Here is a 25,882-nt window from a genome sequence, read left to right as displayed (position 1 = left end):
GCTTGTTTCCCCTTGTCAGCCTCTTCCAAGTAAGCCATAATGCAAAAGAAGGGGAGGTAACGGAGTACTGAACACTATCGCCAACAATAAATGTGTTAGACTAGCACACTAGACTCCACTATTCTGCAACAACTAGTAAAGCTGCAACACCATTTTGAATGCAAAAAGTCAAAGACTAAAGCTTTCATAACAATGCCAGCCTACCTCTTTACGACAGAAAGCACATAAAAGACAGTTCAGGCAATAGTACTGCCAGTTTTCTGAGGATAGTCTGCCTCCGACCTGCATCTGGCACTATTAGAGGAAAGCTGTTTGCATTCTTTTGCATGTTACTTACATTGCCGTGCCCTTTCCTCTCGCAGTCAGGCACAGTCACCAGAGGACCTATGGATGCAGTGCTATTCAGTTGCCAAAGGATTCGTGCCCATTTTTCCTCTACATTGCACATATTTTTGGGGCACTAGTTGGGACCAAAACAAAGGTCTTGTGAGAGGAATGATACAATTAGAGGATTGGTTCTGCTTGTTTCAGGGACTCCCACTGGGATTCAGCTTTAAAGTCAACCTGGATCATAGAATCATAGAATGATACAGCACAGAAGGAGGCCATTCGGCCCATTGTGTCTGTGCTGGCTCTTTGGTAGAGCTATCCAATTAATCGCACTCCCCTGCTATTTCACCATAGCCCTGTAAATTTTTTCTCTTCAAGTATTTATCCAATTCTCTTCTGAATGTTACTATTGAATCTGCTCCCACCACTCTTTCAGGCAGTGCATTCCAGATCAGAAAAACTCGCGGCATAACAAATTGTTTCCTCACATCACCTCTGGTACTTTTGCTAATCACCTTAAATCTGTGTCCTCTGGTTACCGAACCTTCTGCCACTGGAAACAGTTTCTCTTTATTTACTCTATCAAAACCGTCCATGATTTTAACACCTCTATCAAATCTCCTATTAATCTTCTCTGCTCTAAGGAGAACAACCCCAGCTTCTTCGGTCTCTCCACATAACTGACGTCCCTCATCCCTGGTACCATTCTAGTAAATCTCCTCTGCACCCTCTCGAAGGTCTTGACATCCTTCCTAAAGTGTGGTGCCCAGAATTGGACACAATACCTCTAGCTGATGCCTAGCCAGTGTTTTATAAAGGTTAGTTTAACTTCCTTACTTTTGTACTCTATTCCTCTGTTAATAAAGCCAAGGATCCCTATTGCATTTTTAACAGCCTTCTCAACTTGTCCTGCCCCCTTCAAAGGTTTGTGTACATACACCCCCACGTCTCTCTGTTCCGGCAACCCCTTTAAAATTGTACCATTTAGTTTCTATTGCCTCTCCTCATTCTTCCTACCAAAATGTATCACTTCACACTTCTCTGGGTTAAATTTCATCTGCCATGTGTCTGCCCATTTCACCATCTGTGTATGTCCTCCTGATGTCTGTTACTGCCCTCCTCATTGTTTACTCCATTCCCAAGTTTCGTCTCATCTGCAAACTTTGAAATTATGCCTGTATACCCAAGTCCATGTCATTAATACATATCAAAAAGAGTGTTGGTCCTAATATTGACGCATGGGGAACACTGCTGTATGCTTCCCTCCAGTCTGAAAAACAACCGTTCACCACTACCCTCTGCTTTCTATCCGTTAGCCAATTTTGTATCTATGCTGCCACTGTCCCTTTAATCCCATGTGCTTTAAGTTTGCTAACAAGTCTATTATGTGATACTTGGTCAAATTTGTGGGAACCCAGTGGCACATTGCACAATAACAAAAAAATGAGTTTACATAAGCAAAATTCTAAATGTAGGAATTTATAATGAGAAAAAAGTTGACCCAAAATGTGATAAAAGAAGTTGTTCAGATAGGAAGTGTGAGGAGATATAAAATTTTTGATTAGATATCTTGAATAAAATGTATTTACATTTATTTGGTTTAAAATCTGCTTTCATTTCTGAATGATACAAAAATACTGCTTCCAAATTGAGAAGGCCAATGATATTAAAATTCATCTTCTTGGGCAAAATAAATTGTACCTGGTGTGGGGAAAAACAGTCATGGAATTTGTAACATTTGTACCTTTTCCGAATGATGCTCCAATCTGTCTTGTTAGAAATAAACCATGTATCTGGAGGTGATTGAGATGCCTGCGAGACAAAGTGATTCCATAGCACACAGAAAGCTACCTTTGCCACTGGATCAATACCAATTTCAGAGCCAAGGCTTTCAAAGACTTTTGTTTGACACCAAAATCTGCACTGGTAAGGATCATGAATGCCAATGATTTTCTCAATGCTTTAGCCACTTCCCCAGAACTAATGTTAAATTAACATCGAACCAGAGCTTAAGTCCACAGGTTCAGTCAACGTGTCAAAGCTACTGAAGAAAGCTGTGTAAGGCCTGGAGGCAACCATTCTTCCTTTAATCTCATCTTTCTGACAGTGAAGATGATTCATAACATGGCTCAGCTGGTGCATCACAGTAAATATGTCATTGCAAATGATCCCTGTCCATGCTCGAATTCTCTGTCTGGCTTGAGGATGGAGACTTGCTTCTGGATTGATCTGGACCCCAAAGTCACTCTGTGCTGATAAAAGTTGACCTTCAACCTCCATTGTTAAAGGACCACCGAAAATACAAACAGGTCTAAGTTAGGTTTAGTGTACATGTGTATAAATGCACGAAGTGTGGTTAATAAGGTTGGTGAGCTGCAGGTGCAAATAGACACATGGGAATATGATGTAGTGGCGATAACTGAGACCTGACTCAAAAAAGGGGAGGATTGGATGCTTAATATTCCTGGGTAAAAGGTATTCAGGAAAGATAGGGAAGGAAAAAAAGGAGGAGGGGTAGCAGTTTTGATTAAGGAAAATATTACAGTGCGAGAAAGAGAGAATGTCCTTGAGGGATCAAGGATAGAATCTATTTGGTTGGAGTTGAGAAACAATAAAGGAGCTAAAGTGGATAAGTCACCCGGTCCAGATGGGATGCATCCTAGGTTGCTGAGGGAAGTAAGGGTAGAAATTGCGAAGGTTCTGGCCACAATCTTGCAATCCTCCTTCAAGACAAGGGTGGTGCTAAAGGACTGAAGGATTGCAAATGTTACACCCTTGTTCAATAAAAGGGAAGAAGGATAAACCTGGCAATTACAGGCCAGTCGGTTCAACGTTGGTGGTGGGGAAGCTTTTAGAAACAATAATCCGGGAGAAAATTAACAGCCACTTGGACAAGCATGGACTAATAAAGGAGAGCCAGCACAGATTTGTTAAGGGCAAATCGTGTTTAATTAACTCGATTGAGTTTTTTGATGAGGTAACAGAGTGTGGATGAGGGCAATGCAGTTGATGAATTTGGACTTTCAAAAGGTGTTTGATAAAGTACCACATATTAGGCTTGTTAGCAAAATTGAAGCCCATGGGATAAAAGGGGCAGTGGCAGCATAATACAAAATTAGAAAGTTGTGGTGAATGACTTTTTTCAGACTGGAGGAAGGTATACAGTGGTGTTCCCCAAGGTTCAGTACTAGGACAACAGCTGTTTTTGATACACATTAATGACTTGGACTTGGGGGTACAGGGCACAATTTAAAAATTTGCAGATGACACGGAACTTGGAAGTGTATTAAACAGTTAGGAAGATAATAATAGACTTCAAGAAGACAGAGACAGCTGGTGGAAATTGCGGACACACGGCTGATAAAATTCAACACAGAGAAGTGTAAGGTGATACATTTTGGTAGGAAAAATGAGGAGAGACAATTTTAAAGGGGGTGCACGAACAGAGAGACCTGGGGGGTGCTTGTGCACAAATCTTTGAAGGTGGCAGCACAGGTTAACAAATCAGTTAATAAAGCTTATGGGATCCTGGGCTTTATAAATAGAGGCATTGGCCGGAACTTTGCCTACCTATCGGGTCCAGTGCGGACGGTGTCCGTGGCGGTTCCCGACCCCGCTGCTGAAAATGAACTTACCTTAATGGGGCCTATTAAGCCCGCCCAGCGCGTTACCCGGCCCAATGAGATGGAGTGGGTCTGGTGACGCCATTCATGATGCGTTTTAAGCCAGGATCCTTAAAAGGACCCTGGACACATTACACTTGATGTGTAATCTAACAAAGTGGGTGTTGAATCTTTACTCTACAATAATGTAATAAAAGTTCTATATGAGTGACAAAGAAATATTTAAATATTATCATTAGGTAATATGACACCATCTACAAATACGATCAAGAACGTCACTAAAAAGTGCATTAATTGGGAAGTTATTGGGGCTATAGTCACAAATCTATAGACTTTTGTATCAGTAACTGGTACAAATAAAAGATAGGTGTATAGGTAATATATAAAATTAAGCAGATTTTAAATGTAATTGTAAAGAGGTGGATTTACAATCTTATGCAAGTTCAGCGGAAGATCCAGTGTGGGTGGGCTGGGGCGTGTCAGGTGTTTTTAGAGTCCTGAACCCGACTCCAGCGTGATGTGGGGAAAAAGAGCGATTTTCCCCTAATTGGGCAATTGATTTCCAGCATGTGGGAACCCCTGGCCCAATTAGTCTTTCCATCCTGAAAGTCACCTCCGATGACGTCATCAGTGCTGCTGGATTTAAGGCCTGCAAGCAGCCTTGCTTCATCTGGAGACTGGAAACGCTTTGGACATTGTATGAAAGACTTCATTTACCGACCATGTCCACCAGCAAGCAAAAGTGTGCACCTCAATTTGACGAGCCCTCCCTCCAAGCTCTGGTGGAGGGAGCAAGATCTAATAAGGAGGTGCTCTTCCCTTCCTCGGGGAGAAAAAAACCACCACGGCAAACTAAAGCTGTGTGGCTGCAAATGGCCCAGGGAGGTCAATGCCATCTCTATGTTCCGCAGAACCTGGCTGCAGTGCAGGAAGAGGTTTCATGACCTTCTGCGCACTGGAAAAGTGAGTATGACTTTCCCATCACCCTCAATCTGATCCCCATTGCCTCTCCTCACCAGCACTCTGCTTTGCCAACCTCTTCCTCCACATCCCACTTGACACTTACAGCCCTGCACCCTTACCCATTCCCTCTCTCTCTATGGTCACATTCACTTAACTATTCGACCATGCAGCCCTCACACTCTCTATCACTGTGATGCAATGACAACAACTTACAACACACAGGGAGGGCCCTTTGTCTCCTTCTAAGCATCTATGCTATGGAATCTCTACACTCACTCCTTCATTCTCACTCAAACTCCACTTGTGTCCTTCATTGCAGGAAAAGAAAGCCCACAATAAGAGGGAAAGAGCGAGGACAGAAGGTGTTGTGTCTGTGTATTGATAGAGACACTGAAGACAGGAGTTGGTTTGATAGGTGTTTACGAAACAAAGTCTGGAGGGGAACTAACGGATACAACACAATACTCAGGCTTATATAGCCCGAGTGGCCATTACCGGCATTACAGTACACATGGGGCTCTTAAAGGCACATACACTACAATTCCTCCCCTTTTAGCTAACCAGTACATAATATTTTAAGTAATTATTAATTACATGTTACAAGAAAAATAATCCATACATTGCTGCAGTTAATTAATTATAAGTCAGTCTCTCTGGAGGCTTCCTGACTCGGTCCGGATAACGCCTCGGTGGTGTAGTAGTTTCTGGCGGTGTAGTAGGTTCTTTTGGCAAGGCTGATTCGGCTTGAATGCCAGTGTCGGGTTCATCGGGTTCCAGTATCACCGGATCGGAGGTAGATATAGGTATCTCTACTTCATCGTTAGGCGTATAGAGTTGTGGTGTAGGTTGTCCCTTTTGGATGACTCTATGATTTGGTCAGCATGGCGCCTTATTATGCTTTCTCCGATGTCCACGGTATACATCAGCGGTCCTAGTCATGTGCAGATAGTTCCAGGCTGCCATTTCTCGGTACGGTAGTCCCGGGCCAAAACTTGTTGACCTATCTGGAAGGTTCTAGTTGGCCTTTCATTCATGCCTTGAAATTGCCGGTTCTCCACGTCCCTTCTGATGTTGGGGCTTGATCAAATCCAGCCGGCATCTTAGGCTTCTATTGAAGAACATCATGGTGGGAGTTTGGTGTGTAACCATATGTGTTGCATTCCTGTACGCAAACAAGAAGTTATCCACCTTGTGCTGAAGTTTTATGTCTTCATTACCCATGGCCTTTATTGTAATGATATCAGCAAATAGTGATGGTATTTGCCTGTTTGATTATTTATGCCTGACCAGCAGAGGGCATGTGAGAGACAAGCAGTGGAGTTTAGTTGTAGTTTCGTTTTAGATGGATCTCTAACATGGTGTCTCCTGTAATGCTGTTAACTTAGATGAACATACTTTAGATAAAAAGACAATCTCTTTCATGAATGTGTCGTCATTGAACCCACATACAAACCAATACATGGTGTCAGAAGAAGTGATTGAAAGAGATGAAGAGGAAAAATCTGAAGTTAAATCAGCTCTCCACATATTAGCAAGCCAAAAGAGAACATCGTTACTTGCCATTGGAGAATAGCTAACGAAGTGAAAAAATGGTAGGATTACACCCACCGGCGAAGCTTCAGTTGACAGGTAATGTGGCTGAAAATTGGAGGAGATTCAAACAACGTTTGGAGTTGTATTTAGCGGCAATCGGAGCTGACGAGAAAAGTGATAAAATGAAAGCATCAGTGTTCTTACATGTCGTGGGGGATGAAGCGCTGGAAGTGTATAATAACTTCACATTCGCTGCTGATGGAGACAAAATGAAGCTGGATAAAATAATGGAACAGTTTGAGGCCTACTGCATACCTAAACGTAACGTGACGTTTGAGAGGCACAGATTTTTCACATGTGTACAGAAAACGGGAGAGACTATTGATCAGTATGTGATGAACTGAGAAACCGAAGCAAAACATGTGAATTTGGGGGACTGACAGACTCGCTGATAAAAGACAGACTGGTGTGTGGTATTCCAGATAATGGTCTAAGGGAAAGACTGCTAAGAGAGCAAAATCTAGACCTGGGAAAAGCCATAGCACTGTGTAGGGCTACAGAAACTGTGAAGTCGCAGGCAAAGGAGCTGTTCAGTGACAGTAGCTGCAACGTGGATGCAGCGAGAAAGAACGAACACAAACCGTTTAACAAAAAGAGCGCCAATGTGAAAAAAGAGGCATGGCCAGCGAACAAAAATGAAAGGGGCAATCGAAAGTCATGTAATCGATGCGGTACACAGCATACACCAAAAAAGTGTCCAGCATATGGTAAAACATGCAATAGTTGCAACAAAAACAACCATTATGCCCGTTGCTGCAAGAACCAAGCGCAACAAAGCAAGGTCCATGCAGTAGATGAAAGCGAGATAGAGGAGTTCTATGTGGATGTTGTGTCTGAAAACATAAAAGAAAAAAGAGACTGGATGTTGACACTAAAAGTGAATGACATACACATTCCATTTAAATTGGATACTGGAGCACAAGTTAATGTGATATCAGAGACTGATTTTAAGAAAATTAGACCCAGACCAAAGATACATGGAATAAAAGTGAAAGTGACAGGATACTCAGGTACTAATATACCAGTGAAAGGAAAATGCATTGTTAAAGTGACACACAAGGACAGAGAGCACACGCTAGCATTAATCGTGGTGCCAAAGGATGTGCAGGCCATACTAGGTTTAATAGCCTGTGAGAGACTGAACCTGGTAAAGAGAGTCCTCGTTGTGGAAAGCGAAGGAGAGACAGTCTATGATGAACTCATGAAAGAGTACAATGACCTATTTCAGGGTCTAGGCTGCCTTCCAGGAGAACACACGATCAGAGTAGATAAAAGTATGCCAACGGTCATACATCCATGCAGAAAAGTTCCATTTGCTCTTCAAAAGCAACTGAAGGCAGAGTTGGACAGGATGGAAAGCCTGAACGTGATTCAGAAGATAGATGAGCCAACTGAGTGGGTGAGTTCCCTCGTCGTTGTGGACAAAAAGAATGGAAAGCTCAGAATTTGCCTGGATCCAAGAGATCTAAACAGAGCAATAAAGAGAGAGCACTTCAAGCTTCCTACACGTGAGGAAATCATGTCACAGTTTGCAAATGCAAAGTATTTCAGCAAGTTAGATGCATCATCAGGATTTTGGCAGATGAAACTGGACGAGGCAAGTTCAAGACTGTGCACGTTCAACAGTCCATTTGGCAGATACAGATTCCTAAGGTTACCATTTGGCATTGCCTCAGCTCCTGAAGTGTATCACAAAACTATCCATATGATCTATGAGCACCTGGAGGGAGTTGATACATCAATGGATGACATCATAGTATGGGGAACCACGAGAACTGAGCATGACGAGAGACTGAAAAAAGTGCTGGAAGCAACAAGGAAAACAAACCTGAAGCTGAATAGAGAGAAATGCCAGCTCGGGGTGACAGAACTGACATTCGTGGGAGATATCCTTAGCAGTGAGGGCATCAGACCAGATCCCAGAAAGGTGTCCGCCATTGAGAATATGCCAAAGCCACAATGCAAAAAGGAAGTGCAGAGGTTTAATGGAATGATCAACTACATGGGTAAATTCGTATCCAACCTCTCAGAAAAGATGGCGCCACTGAGACGACTAACTGAAAAGAACATAGAATGGGAATGGAATCATGAGCATGAGAAGTCATGGAGCGATCTAAAGAAACTGCTCACAGAGGAACCAGTTCTGAGGTTTAATGACCCAGCGAAACCCATCAAGATATCATCAGATGCATCACAGAGTGGGCTCGGTGCCATTCTTCTGCAAAAATATGACTACTGGCAACCTATTGCATATACATCGCGCTCAATGACAGACGCGGAGACGCGATATGCTCAAATAGAAAAGGAGCTGCTCAGCATCACATACGCCTGTGAAAGATTTCACCAGTTTGTGTCAGGACAAGCAATCAGTGTAGAGACTGACCATAAGCCCTTGATTGCATTGTTCCAAAAGCCACTAAATAGCTGTTCGCTTAGAATACAAAGAATGATGATCAGGCTGCAACGCTATACACTGAATGTTGCGTACACACCGGGCCAGCTGATGTATACAGCAGACACGTTGTCCAGAGCTGTTGACCCAAGTGAGCCCGCAAACACCAAAATGGATGAAAAAGTGAACGCCTACGTGGACATGATCACACAGCTGAGAACACATCATCTGAGGCAACAACTCAGATTCAAGGACAATCAATCAGAAAATCCTCAAGACACGTGAAGCCTCCTGAGAGACTCATTGAGCAAGTTTAAGGACTCTTGTTATAGAAGGAAGTAATGTTATCTTATTCTTTCTTCAAGTTCTAGTGTATTTACATATTTCATGTGAACACACAAAACAAGGTTAAAAAACCTTGATCATGATAATGATAATGTAAGTTCATTAAGTGTTACAGTTAAAATGCAGAGTAATACAAAGAAAACATGTTGTTAGATAAAAATAAAATACTTTTGTTTTAAGAAAGGGAGATGTAATGATATCAGCAAATAGTGATGGTATTTGCCTGTTTGATTATTTATGCCTGACCAGCAGAGGGCATGTGAGAGACAAGCAGTGGAGTTTAGTTGTAGTTTCGTTTTAGATGGATCTCTAACATGGTGTCTCCTGTAATGCTGTTAACTTAGATGAACATACTTTAGATAAAAAGACAATCTCTTTCATGAATGTGTCGTCATTGAACCCACATAGAAATCAATACATTTATGGCCTTCTTGAAGGTCTGGACAAACCTTTCAGCCAATCCATTGGTGGCGGGATGGTATGGGGCGGACGTGTAGTGCTTAACCCCATTGTTTTTTAAGAACTTCCTGAATTCTTCGGACACAAATTCCGGTTCATTATCAGAACAGATCTGTTCCGGCAGCCCATTCCTGGCAAATATGGTCCTTAATACTGTGATGGTTTTTTCCGTGGTGGTGGAGGACATCTTTATTACCTCCGGCCACTTGGAGTGTGCATCAACCGCGATTAAGAACATTGAGTCCATAAATGGACCAGCAAAGTCGATGTGTACTCTTTGCCAGGGAGATGAGGGCCACTCCCATGGATGTAGAGGGGCTTGGGGTGGAGCGTTTTGGACCTTCTGGCATCCTAGGCAGCTCTTGGTCATTTCTTCGATGTCTCCATCAATACCTGGCCACCATACAAACGCTCTGGCTAGGTTCTTCATTTTCACTCCACCCAGATGCCCCTCGTGAAGCTCCTTTAGCACTTTATCCTGGAGTTTGGGTGGAATCACCACTCTGGATCCACACATCAAGGCTCCTCGGCACACTGACAGCTGTTCTCTTCTTTGCGAGAATGCTGGCAACAGTGGTTCGCCATGTGCTGGCCATCCCTTCACCGTTAAGTCGAACACTCGTGAGAGAGTCGAGTCATTTCTCGTTTCCTTTTCAATGGCAGAATTTGTTACTGGTAGACATTCCACTATGGTTGAGTGGAACATCTCCACTGGGTCTACTGTAGGTGCCTCTTCTACCGTTGGCAACGGTAGGCACGATAACCCGTCAGCATTCCCATGCTGTTTTGATCCTTTGTATTCTATGTTGTATTGGTGTGCCCCTAGAAAAAGGGACCACCTCTGTAGCCTTTGCGCTGTCATAATGGGAACACCCTTTTTAAGGTTGAATATGGAGATGAGGGGTTGATGGTCAGTCAACAAGGTAAATTTTTGTCCGTGTAGGTAATGGTTGAATTTCTTCACTCCCCATACCAGGCTGAGTGCTTCCCTGTCGATTTGGGCATAGTTACGCTCAGCTGAGTTCAATGAGCGTGACGCAAAAGCTATCGGCCGTTCCGAGCCATCAGGGAATTTATACGATAATACTGCTCCTATGCCGTAAGGGGATGCATCGCACGCCAGTCTGATTGGCAGTGATGGGTTGTAATGAGCCAAAACTTCTTTGGACGTGATTAAGTCTTTGCATTTATGGAAGGCACGTTTACAGTCTTCGCTCCATTTCCAAATTACTCCTGTTTGTAGCAGTTCATTAAGAGGGTGTAGAAGAGTTGATAAGTTCGGTAAAAATTTATGATAGTAATTTATTAATCCCAGGAACGACCTTAATTGTGAAACATTTTCAGGTGACCGCTTCAATTTTTTCAGGTGACTTATGCAACCCTTCCTTATTAATTATGTGGCCACAATATGATATTTGATTTTGGAAAAATTCGCACTTGGGGCGATTTGCTCGTAGGCCCCGTTCTCTCAGCCTAGTGAGCACCTGCTCCAAATTGGCAAGGTGCTCGTTGTCATTTTCTCCTGTTACAAGGATGTCGTCTAGGTAGCATTGAGTCCCCGGAATCCCTTGGAGGACTTGCTCCATAGCTCTTTGCCAGATAGCTGGAGCGGATGCTACTCCGAAAACCAGTCGATTGTACTGGTACAGACCTTTGTGTGTCTTTATCGTGAGATATTTTTTAGAGGCCTCTTCAACCTCCATCTGTAGATATGCCTGTGCCAAGTCAATTTTGGTGAAACGTTTCCCTCCGGATAGTGAGGCGAAAATATCTTCTATCCTCGGAAGAGGATACTGTACCGTGTGAAGGACCGGGTTTACAGTCACCTTGAAGTCTCCACAGATGCGAATTTTTCTCTGTTCTTCAGATTTATCATTCTTCAATGCTTTCTTCATGACTGGGACGATGAGTGTTGCCCACTCGCTCCAATCTATTTTAGATAATACGCCTGCCTTTTCCAAATTCTCCAGCTCTGCCTCGACTGCTGGACGAATTGCGTATGGCACCGGTCTTGCCTTAAAAAACTTGGGAATTGCTGCATCTTCCACTTTTATTGAGGCGGTGATGCCTTTCAAGGTTCCTAGTTTCTCTTGAAACACTTCCTTGGCGTTGGCCAAGATGTCTTTTAATCGTTCAGGTATGACGTCATCATCATTTTTTTCCTTACTGGTCACCGTCAGTGCCTGAATGGAGTGCCAGTCTAAACGTATTTTCCTGATCCATTCACGTCCCAACAGCGGTGGACCACCATCTTGTAGAACGTATAAATACAACTTCTGTATTTCCTTGCCGTTGTATACAACAGGCACCCTTATTTTTCCTTTGGGGTATACTTTCTGCCCCGTATATGTTTTCAAGATAATGGATGTGTCTTTTAAAGGTATATGCGGAAATAGCCGCTCGTAATCCCGTCGATTTATGACGGTCAGAGCTGATCCTGTATCTAGCTCCATTTTAACTGGGGACCCTGCTATTGTGAGGGTAACCCAAATGGTCTGGTAATCTTCTTTGGCAATTACATTATGTAATTTGAGAGAGCTTAGTCTCTTGTTCCCGGAGTCGCTATCGCTCTTCTGGTCTTCGGAGCTACTGTCCGTCATCATTTGTACCTTTCTGTGCTTTTCCTTATTGATTTTTTTCCTGTTAGTGGATTTTTTGTTTCCAGATCGGCATACACGTGTAATGTGTCCCATCTTTCCGCATTGCCTGCATGCTTTGTCCTTGAACCAGCAGTCCCTCTGGTCATGGGTGGATCTGCCGCAGCAATAACATCTCTCGAAACCCCGTGTCATTTCATGGGTGCCGAAGTCCTGTAGCTTTTGCTGTATCTCTGCAGCTCCTCTTGCACTGAAAGCCTTGTCCAGTGTTAAATCTTTCTCAGAAAATAGCCTTTTTTGTGTTCCTACACTTAGGAGACCACAGACGAATTTGTCTCGTAGAGAATCTGCCAGTCCTGCCTCGAATTGGCAGTGTAGGGTATCAACAATCTCCTTAAAATTCTTGTCCATCGGTTTGGCTGGAGCAATTAAGTTTCGTAACAGCTTGTATGTCTTTGCGCCCATTAGATTTAGAAGTACTGAAGCTTTTTTTTCATCTTCTATTCCATTTGCGGTGCAATATACCTCCACTCTTTCCACATATGTGGTCCAATCCTCTATCTCGTTATCAAAAGCATCAATATTGCCAGAATTAGGCATCTTAGAAAAGATATGGCGCTTCCCACGCTTTTCTTTCTTTTCTGCAGAAAAGATATGGCGCTTCCCGCGCTTTCCCGCCGACAACGCTGTTTCCCGCGGTTTCCGTTCTTTTTTATTTATTTATTTATTTACAGTTGGAGACTCATTCCCGCCGGACTCTCTCTCTAGGTCTGAACGCCGACCTGCTTGCAGCGCCGGCCATCTCCCGAGTGCTCCCTCCCCGTCTGTTACTGCTTGCCTCCGCTTTCGCTGCTTGGCCCAGCTGTAGAGCCAGCCGCTGGAGCCCCAGCCTGACGCCCAGGAAGGATTACCGCAGTACCTGCCAAGCTGGTGAAACAACAGCTTCTTTCACTTCTTGATTCTTCTGGACGCCAGAGGAATCGATGTCCTTGAGGTGCTGCCAAATTGTAGGTAAGTCCGTTTCCACTTCGTCGCCACTGTTGTGTCTGTGTGTTGATAGAGACACTGAAGACAGGAGTTGGTTTGATAGGTGTTTACTAAACAAAGTCTGGAGGGGAACTAACGGATACAACACAATACTCAGGCTTATATAGCCCGAGTGGCCATTACCGGCATTACAGTACACATGGGGCTCTAAAAGGCACATACACTACAGAAGGAGGGCCACCCTCAGTAACCCAGCTCACCACCTCGGAGGAGGCGGCCCTGGAAATTGCCGGGATCGAGGACGATTCCCAAGTGGGGGACGGACAGGCAGGCGCATCACAGCAAGCTGGTGACAGAATAGTTTGACATCTCTCTCATTGACATTGCATGAGTCACTGATAATGAATCTGATGCTCTAACAGATTGACTTATGATCATCTGCACTATTCAATGTGCATGTAACCTTGACCTCACATCTCTAACGCTTTCCTTTACTCCCCCACAGGACCATCGACAGCCCGCATCCCCACTGTCCAGGAGGAAGAGCCTGAGCTTCCAGACTCCTCAGAGGAAGCTGCAACATCTGAGGGCGCTGCGTCAGCAGAATTAAGCGCACACATCACCAGCGCAGACACTCACACCTCGGTGGGACCTCTGGGACATAGAATAGAGTTGTCACCTGGTGTATCACAGCTCACAAGTGAGCATCAGCAGATGGTGGAGACAGGGACAGCAGTGGAGAGTCTTCGTCGGAGGGTGCAGGACGCTCCCAGCTCGGCTCCGCTGCATGTCAACCCTGTGCCTCCCGGTCCATCCAGAAGGACAGCGGTGCTGGAACTCCAGGAACAGGTGCAGGAGTCTCTGGCAGGTTTTGTCTCCAGGGTCGCTGCGAGTGTGGAGTGAATGGAGGAGTCCATCGCTAACATGAGCAGAGCCTTTGTGGAGGCGTTGGCGCATGAACGCATCACTACGGAAAGGATGGCAACCTCCGTGGAAAGGATGGCTACCGTAGAGGAGAGGATGGCTACGGCCATGGAGGAGCTTAGTTGCCAGGGTCGTGAAGACATGGTCATTGTTCACAATAGACTGACATCTCTTGAGGAGCGATGGTCAGCTATTGAGCATACAAACCAGACATTCCTGCAAGTCCTCGGGAGTAGGACTTCCAGTACAGAAATGGGTCCTCATGGCCCCCCTGAAGTGCAGCAAGATGCTGTCAAGCCACTTGCTAGCTCTGAAGTGGGGCTGACCCAGGAGAGGGATGTTGGTGGCAGACAGCAAGGAAGTGGGGGCTCCTCTCCAAGCGCTCACATGACCATGCCACTGCAAAGCCCTCGGTCAGAGCCCCATCAGAGTCCCCACCCAACTGAGATCGGCATCTCAACCCCTGCACAGCCGCAGGAGCAGCAGACTGTTGCCGTGCCCTCACAGGTTCGCAACCCCAGAGGACGCCCACCAAAGGTGTCGAGACAGGAGCAGCAGGAAAGTGAGCAAGGGGCGTCCACATCTGCTGAAGCCACAGGGGAAGCACCACATAGAGGAAGATAATGCACAAGTAGTGACATAGAAACATAGAAACATAGAAACTAGGAGCAGGAGTAGGCCATTCGGCCCTTCGAGCCTGCTCCGCCATTCAACGAGATCATGGCTGATCATCCAAACCCTAGCACCCGGTCCCTACACCGACAGCCATCCCACCCAAGCCCTATCCCCGTAACCCCATAACCCCACGTATTTAATCCCCCCCTAACACTAAGGGCCAATTTTTTTATCATGGTCAATCAACCTAACCCGCACATCTTTGGACTGTGGGAGGAAACCGGAGCACCCAGAGAAAACCCAGCATCCTTTGCCACTATCGAACCAATGCAGTACATAGCAGCACTCATGCCTCCCTCGCTGCCGCCCTGTCCTCACTCTAAAGCAACTCTTGTGCCTCCCTGCTTTCAGATGCTGAATCACCAGGTGAGGAGGCGGGCCCTCAAGCTGCCACTGTCAGTGATTCTGATTTCGAGGAGGAGGAAGAGGAAGCCGGCCCATCAGTGCCACCCTCAGCCGAGGCAGCCCATGGCCATGATGGGGACACGTCTTCCCTGGAGGGGAGCAGGGGGGAAGGGTCTGAGGAGAGTGAAGTTCCGGGGCCCAGCGGGCTGCAGCAACGCGGGAGGGGTGGGGAAGCTCGGTGGCCTTCTCCCCAGAGGGTGAGTGCAGCCTCCAATCCTGCTACGGTGAGCGCAGAGGAGGTGCGGCTCCTTGGTGAAATGGACGCCCAGGCTGAGCGCAGGCACACTGAGCTCATGGCTGCAGTGGCAAGGATGCCTGACTCCATAGAGTCAGCGGCAAGGAGTGCTCAGGAATTCGGGGCAGCACAGGCCAGGAGTCTGCAGGAATTCGAGGCAGCACAGGCCAGGAGTCTGCAAGAATTCAGTGCAGCACAGGCAAGGAGTCTGCAGGACTTCGCGGCAGCACAGGCGGCTTCCAGCCAAGTGCTCAGTCGTGCCGTGCATTCACTGGCTGGTCTGATGCAGACGCAGATCAGGGCCACATGGGCACTAACTGCTGCCACCCTCGCTGGATCGGCCAGGATTTGCCGGGGCCCTCGCCGCGCCACAGCAGCCCAGCAGTCTGTGCTTCAGCAGATTGCTGCGCATGCTGCAGTGCTGGTCCGTGCGAGTGCCAGTGTATCAGCCGACCAGGGAGTGCCTGTGCTCTGTCAGGTTGGCAGCATTCCTGCAGCCAACACTGTCACTCCTCCACTGCAGCTGCCACCACCCGTAGGACAGACTGCTGCCGCCCAAGCAGAGTTGGAGCAGTCAGCAGCTGGGCCCTCCAGGCCCAAAGCTGGTCTAGGCCGTCCCCCAAGGGCATCTGCCGTCTCACCATCTGACCCTCAGCAGCATTCCCCCAGCCTTGCTGCAGCCACTGGGGTCCCATTGAGGAGGAGCTGCAGGGCGGGAAGGGGCCATTCGCGGAAGTGAGGTGGATCACCCTCGCAGGGGAAAAAGTAGAAGATGTGGCCAAATGTTTTTTTTATATATGAAGGCCGAGACTGTTGTGTTTGTTTTTTATGAAGGCCGAGACTGTTGTCTTTGTTTTTTACATGAAGGCCGATGATCATAGTCATTTTTGTTTAACTGTTTTTTTCGTTTTCTGAAGGTTTTGAGAGCCAGTTATGTCTCTGACTGTTTTTTGGGGGGTTTATCTGAATTAGTTTGTCATGCGGGAAGGGCACAGAATTTGCACAGTAAAAAATTTTCTTTAATCACATTGTCCATGTTTGCACTTTGAACTATTTGTTGCCTTGACCGGCTGAGGGCTTGCGGAGCGGCTCCATTCATGTTCTTTCATTGGCACAAGCCATTCCCTGAGAGGGGGTCCAGAACCGAGTTGCAATAAGCTGCCGACGGACGGCCCTTGCACTTTGTGTCTCCCTCCCGTCTTGGTGCTCCTCCTCCTCCTCCTCCTTTGGTGGTCCTCCAATGTCTGCTGGCAGCGGCTGAGTCCTGAGGATAGCCAGGTTGTGCAGCATGCAGCACACTACAACGAAATGGGAGACTCGCTCAGGCGAGTACTGTAGGGCTCCTCCGGAACGATCCAGACAGCGGAACCGTTGCTTGAGCATGCCGATTGTGTGCTCAATGATGTTCCTGGTAGCTTGATGGCTGTCATTGTATCGCTCTTTAGCAGGGGTGCTGGGCGCACGGAGTGGGGTCATCAGCCAGGTGCACAAAGGATAGCCTTTGTCCCCGAGAAGCCATTCTCGTGGGTGAGCCTGGGCTTCGAAAATGTCTGCCACAGAAGTCTGGCGTAGGATGAAGGCATCGTGGCTGCTGCCTGGAAAGCGGGCATTGACAGCTAGTATGAGCTGCCTGTGGTCACACACCAACTGGACGTTGAGCGAATGGTAGCCCTTCCGGTTGCGGTAATCCTCGGCATTCTGTAGAGGTGCCCGCAAAGCCACATGCGTGCAGTCAATGGCGCCCTGGACCATGGGGAAGCCCGCTATTCCTCCAAATCCCATTGCACGCTCTTGCTGCTTGTCCAGGGTCATGGGGAAGGAGATGAACTGACGTCTCCTTCTGAAAAGGGCATTGGTCACCTGGCGGATGCAGCAATGTACCGCGAAGTGGGAGATGTTGGCAATGTCCCCAGTAGCGGATTGGAAGGAGCCGGTGGCATAGAAGTTGAGAGCCACCGTCACCTTCACTGCCACCGACAGAGACGTCCTGCTCCTCAGCTGTGGCTGCAGATCTGTGCGAAGCAGGTGGCAGATCTCAGTGACCACCTCCCTTCTGTATCGCAGCCTCTGAACACACTGCTCCTCAGACATGTTCAGATATGAGAACTGCTGGTGGTATACCCTGGGTGGGTAAGGCCTCCTGTGCCGACGCCTGTTGGCCCTTCTCCGTCTGGCCATGACTGGCACTCTCTCACGGCATCTCTGAGCCCTTTGAATGCAATGCAGTAAGCCAACGTTTCCACCCATTGCAGCCCCCATTATATGTGGCGACTCAAGGCTATGGCACTGAAAGTTAAATCCAAGTGCAAAGCTCTGGCCTGAAGCCACAATTACCTGTGCGAGCACTCAGTCAAACCAGAAAGCTCTCTCCCTTAGTCTCTCACACAAAAGGATTGCCACAAAATGGCTGCCACTTATAATGCAGGAGGAGTCCCCTTTAAATAGCGTCCCCCGCACCCCACAGTGACTGGGAACCGTTCCACTCAACCAGTCACTGGGGGCGCCAGGCGCACAAAAGGGCAGCGCCACTGAAGTTCCAGTTCGGGGCGCACCAAGGGCGTTGTACCATGAAATGATGTCAGGATCTGCGCGCGCAGCTGAGCGGGTGCTGCGGTTTTGCACCGCCGCTAAATCTTGAGTGAAGTTCGCGAGAGGCGCTAGCCGCTTAGCGCCCCACTTCTCCTCCTCCTCAGGCGCTAGCGGCTGGCGCTAACAACTGAATTTCTAGGCCTTCTACTTTTGCAGGCTAAACTACAAATAAAACTAAGAAACCTAAAAAAATTGTCTTTCTGTCACCTCTCCTGCCCCCATCCTGACTGTGCGGATTCATTTTGCAGTAGGGTTCCAGAGCACTGCTAGTCCTCTGATAACTCATCTCAGGGACCATGCTTAATTTATGAACTCGGGCAATCAGTGCTGGCAAGTGGCTCAAACAGGACATCCAGCTGAACTGGATCCTCAAACTTCTGGGACAGTCTGATCCTGTCCTCACCCAATGCCTCTACAGCTGCATTTTGAGGAAGAGTGACTGGACAATAATCAGGAGCAGGAACCATGGCTAATATTTTTCTGGTGTGGGAGACAACAGAAAGATCTGATGCCATTGCTGGAAGAGAATGAATTAAGGACAAGTTCTAGAATGAGGCATAATATACAGCAGGGTGGCGGATGATCACTTTCCCCACTCTGCTGTATGTTATGCGACATTATCATGCCTCGCCTGTCATTTGAATTCTCTGCTCCACTCCCATTCTGACCTCGGCCTCTTAAACTGTTCCAACGAAGCTCAACGCAAGCTCGAGGAACAACACCTCATCTTTCAATTAGGCACTTTACAGCCTTCTGGACTCAACATCAAGTTCAACAATTTCAGATCATAACCTCTGCTCCCATTTTTTCGGACGGCAGCTGTTGATGATTCTGCTGTTCCCATTTACACCTCCTTTAGACCCATCTTTTGTTTCTTTATTTATCCCATTACTGTCTACTTTTGCCTCACACCATCATCCCTTTTGTCATTTAATCTATCCTGCCTTCCGCCCTATCACTGACTTTACCTTTTGTTCTTTCCTCCCCTCGTCCTGCCTCTGTACTTGCTTAAAGCCTGTTACATCTCTAACTTTTTCCAGTTCTGACGAATGATCATTGGCCTGAAACGTTGGGTACGATTTTCCCAATGGAGGCGGGCTTCGGTTTGGGTGGGTTCCAAACCCGCCTCCGCTGAGGTGGAAAAAAATTGTGATTTTCCCCTAATTGGCCAGTTGATTTCAGAGGTGTGGGTTCCCCTGGGCCAATGAGTGTTTTGGGACTGAAACTCACCTCTGCTGATGTCACTTATCCAGCTTCATTTAAGGGCTGCTTGCTGCCTTGGCTCATTCCACTGGTTTTTGGTCGATGCTGCACCACCTCCAAGCTGTTATCCCTGGAAGGAGCCTGAGGCAAAAAAGTTGAGTGTGGTGGTGACTTTGACAGCCACTGGTAAGAGGTGTCCACCCGCTCCTCTGGGCTCCAGGTGTTGGTGCAGCAGTGCTCAGATGTCTCCGACAACCTCTCGTGGAAGTCTCAGCCTCCTTTGGCACTGCTGCTCAGTCATGTTGAGGTAGCTCATCCTCTGTCTGTAAACCCTGAGAGTGGGGTATCTCCTGCGGCGACGTGCTTCCATGTGCTGGCGCCTTCTGCCCTGTGCAGCATCAGGTGGGTGAGCAGGAGGTTGAGGCTCCTGCTGCTGCTGCTGCTGAGCTGCCTGGTTCTGCTGCTGCCATGGCTGCTCCTCATCTGAGTCTGAGCTCCATGGTGAAAGGAAATAAATGGTTCCCATGCTGCTGGCAGATACCTCCATTGGGGAAGCGCTCAGTCCAAGCGGGGAGAGGGTCTTCCAAGGAGGTCCCACAGTTGAGAGATAGAAGCTGCAGCACCCCCGACTTCAGTAGGCCTGCTAAAAGTGCTGAAAGACCTTTGGAACAAAAGTTCTGCCACCTGCAACCGCTTCCTGATGAAAGCTCCTTTTTAATGGTGGAGCTGCAGCTGTGAGGAGGCCACCCACGTCAACCCACCAGGATTAGCTGGCATGGTTTAGGAGGGTCGTGCAACATGCTGAAAATGTGGTAAAATAACAAAGGCCTGTCAAAATAGGATTATAGAGGCCCTTAACTACTATTTAAGGGTCTTAACTACCTCTCCCGACTGATGGAGGCGGGACCGAAGCACACCCATCAAACCTGCCTCTGGCAAAATTGCGCGGAGGCAGGTTAGAGGCGGGTTCCAAACCTGCCCTCAGTATTTGCCATTTTGCCAACTGTCCCGCCTCCAAACCCACCTCCTTGGAGCTGGGAAAATCACCCCCGTTTTCTCTGTTTCTCTCTCCACAGATGCTGCCTGGCCTGCTGAGTATTTCCAGCATTTTCTGTTTTTATTTGGGAAGATCACTTGACTTTCTCCACTTTGTATGTGGAGCTTGAACACATGAGAAAGATGACATTTCATACAGATACTAAAATTTGTGATTCTTCTAACATGTTCTCATCAAAAATGTTACACTCTTATTTATCAAAAACTGTTGCAGATCTAAACTTCATATTAACTCAGATACTCAGTGTGAAGTCCTTGGGCCAGATTTTGCTGGAGTGGGACATCTTGCAGCGTGTGCCCCATTAGTTCGACTTACAATTACACATTTAGGTATTAAACATTTTTGCCCACAAAGTTGCTGGAAGTGGCGAGGCGAGGGCAACAGGACATCTGGGACCTTGGTGAACAATGGGACAAATAGTGTATCTCCTTAACCAATGAGATTAAAGGATTGAGAAATAAACAGAGGAAGGGCTGAGAAATAGGGTGAATTAGAGTGAATTCAATGTCAAATCAGATACAGAAAAACAAAGAAAGAGAAAGAAAGAAAGATTGGATTAAGAGAGAGAAAAAAAAGAGACAGAAAGGAAAAAAAATAAAAATGTTAAATTTGGCATTTTTTAAATCTCTTAAAACAATTCACAACCTGAAGGAATGAGACTCCTCGCTTATAATTGTTTGCTTTCTGGGCAAGAGATATTGATTGGCAGTCATTAACAATTATCATGTCACTAAAAGGGTACTTACACTGATGCTTACTTGACTTAACTTTCTGTGGCAAGTTTAATGGGCAACTAATGTGCAAATGCAACAACTTCATGAAACTCACGGGGAGGTTAAGGGCAAGATTCAATTTTTGAGATTCAAAATTCACACGGTATCTCTTCCTCAGTACTAGCGGATTTGCGCATTAAAAGCAACGTGCCTCGTTCACACATCGTTATTTTTTCAGCAAAATCTGGCCCCTTGATTTAAAAAGACACAATTATTGCTATGGTATTTGTGACAAATGGGCTTTTAGAACCAGTACTTGTAGTGATTCAACTTCATCCTCGACTTCCAATGCCTTCTGTTCTACAGTAGTTTCCTGAAGTGTAGCGTGCAGAATTTCCTTTCCGATAATTATGACTTCTAAAGCAAGATCATACTCTTTCCAGCATCGTAATATCTATTAATATAGAACAAAAAACAGTTTAAAGCTTTTAAATGCTGGACTATCAGGATTGCCACTGAACAGTTGAGCAGGATAAGGATAGCTAGTTTATCTCAAAATGTATTAAAAATTGTATGTGAAGGTAAAAATCTCAATCCAAGAATGAAAGCAGAGCATTTAAGGGGCCAATAATGTAATTGCAAAATCAGGTGCTGATTATTGGGTGCTGAAGCCATAGGCCAACGGTGCACCTGTAACACACACAGCAGTATAATATAATGGGGAAGTGCCTGTGGTATGGAGGGGTCATAGCTCCACAGTGTAGTTTCAGCATCTGAACAGCACTGCTGGAGCTCAGCATCAGTATCGACCAGGCAATGGATGGTTGGTCCTGGGATTTTATTCTTTATTTTACAGTGCCTTTGGACTTCACTATTGCAACTATTCACCTTCTTAAATCTGCCATCTGTGGGTTTAAGCTGAGGGAACAGTAATTGAGTTCTACCTAAACAGGACCTATGGGTGTTCTGCTGACCTTCTCACTCTATCTGTTGATTCTGGATCAGAAAGGGCAGGGTCAGAAGAAATATATAGTAAAAGTTGACCCAGGTATGGAGCATTTTTTTTATTCATTCATGGGATGCGGGCATCGCTGGCAAGGTCAGCATTTATTGCCCATCCCTAATTGCCCTTGAGAAGGTGGTGGTGAGTCGCCTTCTTGAACTGCTGCAGTCTGTGTGGTGAAGGTACTCCCAAAGTGCTGTTAGGGAGGGAATTCCAGGATTTTGACCCAGCGATGATGAAGGAATGACAATATACTTCCAAGTCAGGATGGTGTGTAACTTGGAGGAGATCTTGCAGGTGATGGTGTTCCCATGTGCCTGCTGCCCTTGTCCTCCTAGGTGGTAGAGGGTTTGGGAGGTGCTGCCGAAGAAGCCTTGGCGAGTTGCTGCAGTGCATCTTGTAGATGGTACACACTGCAGCCACAGTGCGCCGGTGCGGGAGGGAGTGAATGTTTAAGGTGGTGGATGGGGTGCCAATCAAGCGGCCTGCTTTGTCCTGGATGGACATGGCCCACTATCTCGTGTTGGATCACTACACAGACTGGGCCTTTATACTATCAGATACATGTGCGGTAATGTGAGCGGGGCACTGTGTGCCATGGATGTGGCCCTGGGAGACATTTCCAACATCCATGCCAGCTCTTGCCCTTCCCCTGCTGGTAGGCATTCTCTCAGCATGGCCAGATATGAGGAGTGTGGGAGCAGACCACCAGCCAGCAATGAGGCTTATTGGAGAATAATAAATTTTGCCCAGCATTTCCCTATTTGGGAATCACAGGCTGGGAATGTGCACCCATGGCTAATGATCCATGCATAATCCCAGGGATGACCTGATTCAAAACATTTGAGGAGAGATGTCTGCAGATCGTGAACACAGAGCAGGAGAGCACTTAATTTGAGGAATGGGGAATGTACATAATCATACAAAAATAGTAAGAAAACACTCGACCATGAAAAACTATAAACTATAAAATATAGAACCATACAGAATAAAGTAAAATCACAAATATTTCAACTAAATTAGGAGGGACAGTAAGAAGTGCAGAAGAGACCAGGAAGTTGCAAAGGGACTTAGATTAAGTGAGTGGGCAAAACTATGTCAGACTTTAATATGGGCGAATATCCACTTTGATCACAAGAAAGTTAAATCGGAGTATTTTCTAAATGGTGATAAACTAGGAACTGTAGAGGCGCAGAGAGATTTGGGAATCCAAGTACACAAATGTTAAAAGAATTTGATAGGGTAGATAGAGATCTAATTGAATGCCAGAGCTGGCTCAAGGGGCTGAATGCTCTATTCCGCTTCCTATTATGGTGATAAAGTAACTTATCGTGCATTACTGCAGTAAAAAGCAGGATACATATTCTAAAATCATGGACAAATATAAATACTGTACCTTTGCTAAATGATATGTGACACAACCTGTCATGTGTTGCACACTTTCGGTTACTCCAAACTGTTTCCTTTGCCTGTAAGCACCAACAACGTCTTGTAGGACACACAGACATTTTATGAGAATCTGTCACAGAATTATTGAAAATAAAATCATTCTTTCTGCACTAATGCATGTGAAATTTTTATAAGCCAGTGCAATTGTATGTGTTTTGTAACAGTATATCAGGAACACATTGCTGAACATTGCTTCACTAAAACTATTGAGTTGACAATACCAAGAGTGTTTCAATCCTGTTAGCTTCAGACTGAAGTAAATATTTGGAACATACAAACGTGCTACAAAATAACTTGCAATTATTGACAACTAAGAAAAAAAACTGTATTTTAGGACATGCTGAGAAAATTGGCAATTCATCAATAACATCTAGCAACCGAAAATATAATGAATAATCAGAAGGGAAGGTTATGCTTGACCAATCTTATTGAACTCTGAGGGCTCGATTTTGCCATTGGGAGCGGGCTGGGGGCGTGTCAGGTGGTCGTCGTGTCAGGATCCTGACTCCAATGTGAGGTGGGGCAAAAGTGCGATTTTGCCCCAATTGGGCACTTGATTTCCAGCGTGTGGAAACCTCTGGCCCAATGAGCCTTTTCATACAGAAAGTCACCTCCGACGACATCATCAATGCTACTGGATTTAAGGCCTGCAAGCAGCCTTGCTTCTTTTTCAACCTTTAAACATTATGCCCATTGTTCTGAGCGCTTCCTTCACCAATTATGTCCACCAGTAGACCAAAGAGTGCTCCAAGAGTCAATGAGGCCTCCCTCCAAGCTCTGGTGGAGGGAGCAAGAGCAAATAAGGAGGTGCTCTTCCCTTCCTCAGGGAGGAAAAAGCCTCCCCAGCAGACTAAAGCTGTGTGGCTGCAAGTGGCCCAAGAGGTAAATGCAATTTCTATGTGCAGCAGAACCTGGCTGCAGTGCAGGAAGAGGTTTCATGATATTTGTTACGTCCGTGTATAATAGGATACAGACTGCAGCAGAAACGGTACAACAGGTGTTTACTCAACGTGGCTCACAGTTGAACTGATCTGTACAGATTACTATTCAGGGCTATATACAGGTGTGGTCACTGCCGGTACTGCAGTATACATGAGCTGTAAAAGATAGTTCCCCACTTAAAGGTATATACATTACAATTCCTCCCCTTTTAGATTAACAGTACCATAACACTCATTTAACAATTAAATATCAAACTAATTACAATTAACACTTTTAACATGCAACATTAGCTGAAAATAGTCTATTTATATATTCAGTCTTTGGGGAGGCTTCCTGATCCTTTCTGGATAGCGCCTTTCCCGAGTGTCTTGCTCTTGGTGTGGAGGCGATTCTGGCCCCGTCGTCGGTTGGTTCATCAGCTTCCGATGCTACTGTTTCTGGGGTAGATGCGACCTGTACATCGGGTTCATCACCAGGTACGTATGGGCGAGGCATGGGGTTGACTTGTTCCTGTGACTCTAGGATCTGGTCAGCATGGCATCTCACGATGCTCTCCCCAACGTCCACTGTGTACATTAGTGGGCCCTGCCGTGTGCATATCGTTCCTGGCTGCCATTTTTCTGTTCGGTAGTCGCGGGCCAAGACTGGTTGCCCTACATTGAAGCTCCTTGTTGGCTTCTCATGGATGTGCTGGAATTGCTTACTCTCAACATCTCTTCGTACGTTTGGTCTGAGCAAATCCAGGCGAGATCTTAACCTTCGGTTAAAGAACATCATGGCTGGGGCCTGGTTGGTGACTGCATGTGTCGCATTCCGGTAGGCGAACAGGAAATTGTCCACCTTGTGCTGCAGCGGAATGTTGTCATTGTACATAGCCTTTATTGCCTTCTTAAAGGTTTGTACGAACCTCTCAGCCAATCCATTTGTGGCTGGATGATACGGGGCGGATGTGTAATGCCTTACCCCATTCTTTTTCAAGAACCTCCGGAATTCTTTGGACACAAACTGTGGTCCGTTGTCGGAGCAAATCTGTTCTGGCAAGACATTCCTGGCAAAAATGGTCCGTAGGACTGCAATAGCTTTCTCCGTGGTGGTGGAGGACATTTTGATGACCTCAGGCCATTTCGAGTGCGCATCCACGGCTATTAAAAACATTGAGTCCATGAATGGACCAGCAAACTCAATATGCACCCGTTGCCATGGAGATGAGGGCCACTCCCATGGGTGTAGAGAGGCCTGTGGTGGTGCATTTTGGACTTTCTGGCATCCTGAGCAGCTCTTGGTCAGGTCCTCGATTTATTTATCGATTCCCGGCCACCACACATAAGCCCTGGCTAGGCTTTTCATTTTTACCCCTCCCAGATGACCGTCATGAAGCTCATTGAGCACTCTATCCCT

The 25,882-nt window shown here is 46.2% G+C and overlaps 1 protein-coding gene across 4 annotated transcripts in view; it reads right to left on the bottom strand.

Annotated features, from left to right (window-relative positions):
- The window catches only part of cfap54 (cilia and flagella associated 54), an 859,633-nt gene that overhangs the window by 559,131 nt on the left and 274,620 nt on the right, over positions 1 to 25,882 (bottom strand). For all 4 annotated transcript variants that reach the window (XM_086009903.1, XM_086009902.1, XM_086009901.1 and 1 more), the window contains 2 exons: positions 23,490 to 23,612; positions 21,407 to 21,544 (listed from right to left, as the gene is read on the bottom strand). In XM_086009903.1, coding sequence (XP_085866029.1) covers positions 21,407 to 21,544; positions 23,490 to 23,612 — 261 coding nt within the window. The remainder of the gene's footprint in view (positions 1 to 21,406; positions 21,545 to 23,489; positions 23,613 to 25,882) is intronic.

This window comes from Somniosus microcephalus, chromosome 17, assembly GCF_052327205.1.
Source record: "Somniosus microcephalus isolate GS21.2 chromosome 17, FLI_Smic_1.0, whole genome shotgun sequence".
Taxonomy (NCBI): Eukaryota; Metazoa; Chordata; class Chondrichthyes; order Squaliformes; family Somniosidae; genus Somniosus; species Somniosus microcephalus.
The sequence above is the reverse complement of the archived record's forward strand: the minus strand, read 5'-3'. Positions and strand labels throughout refer to the sequence as shown.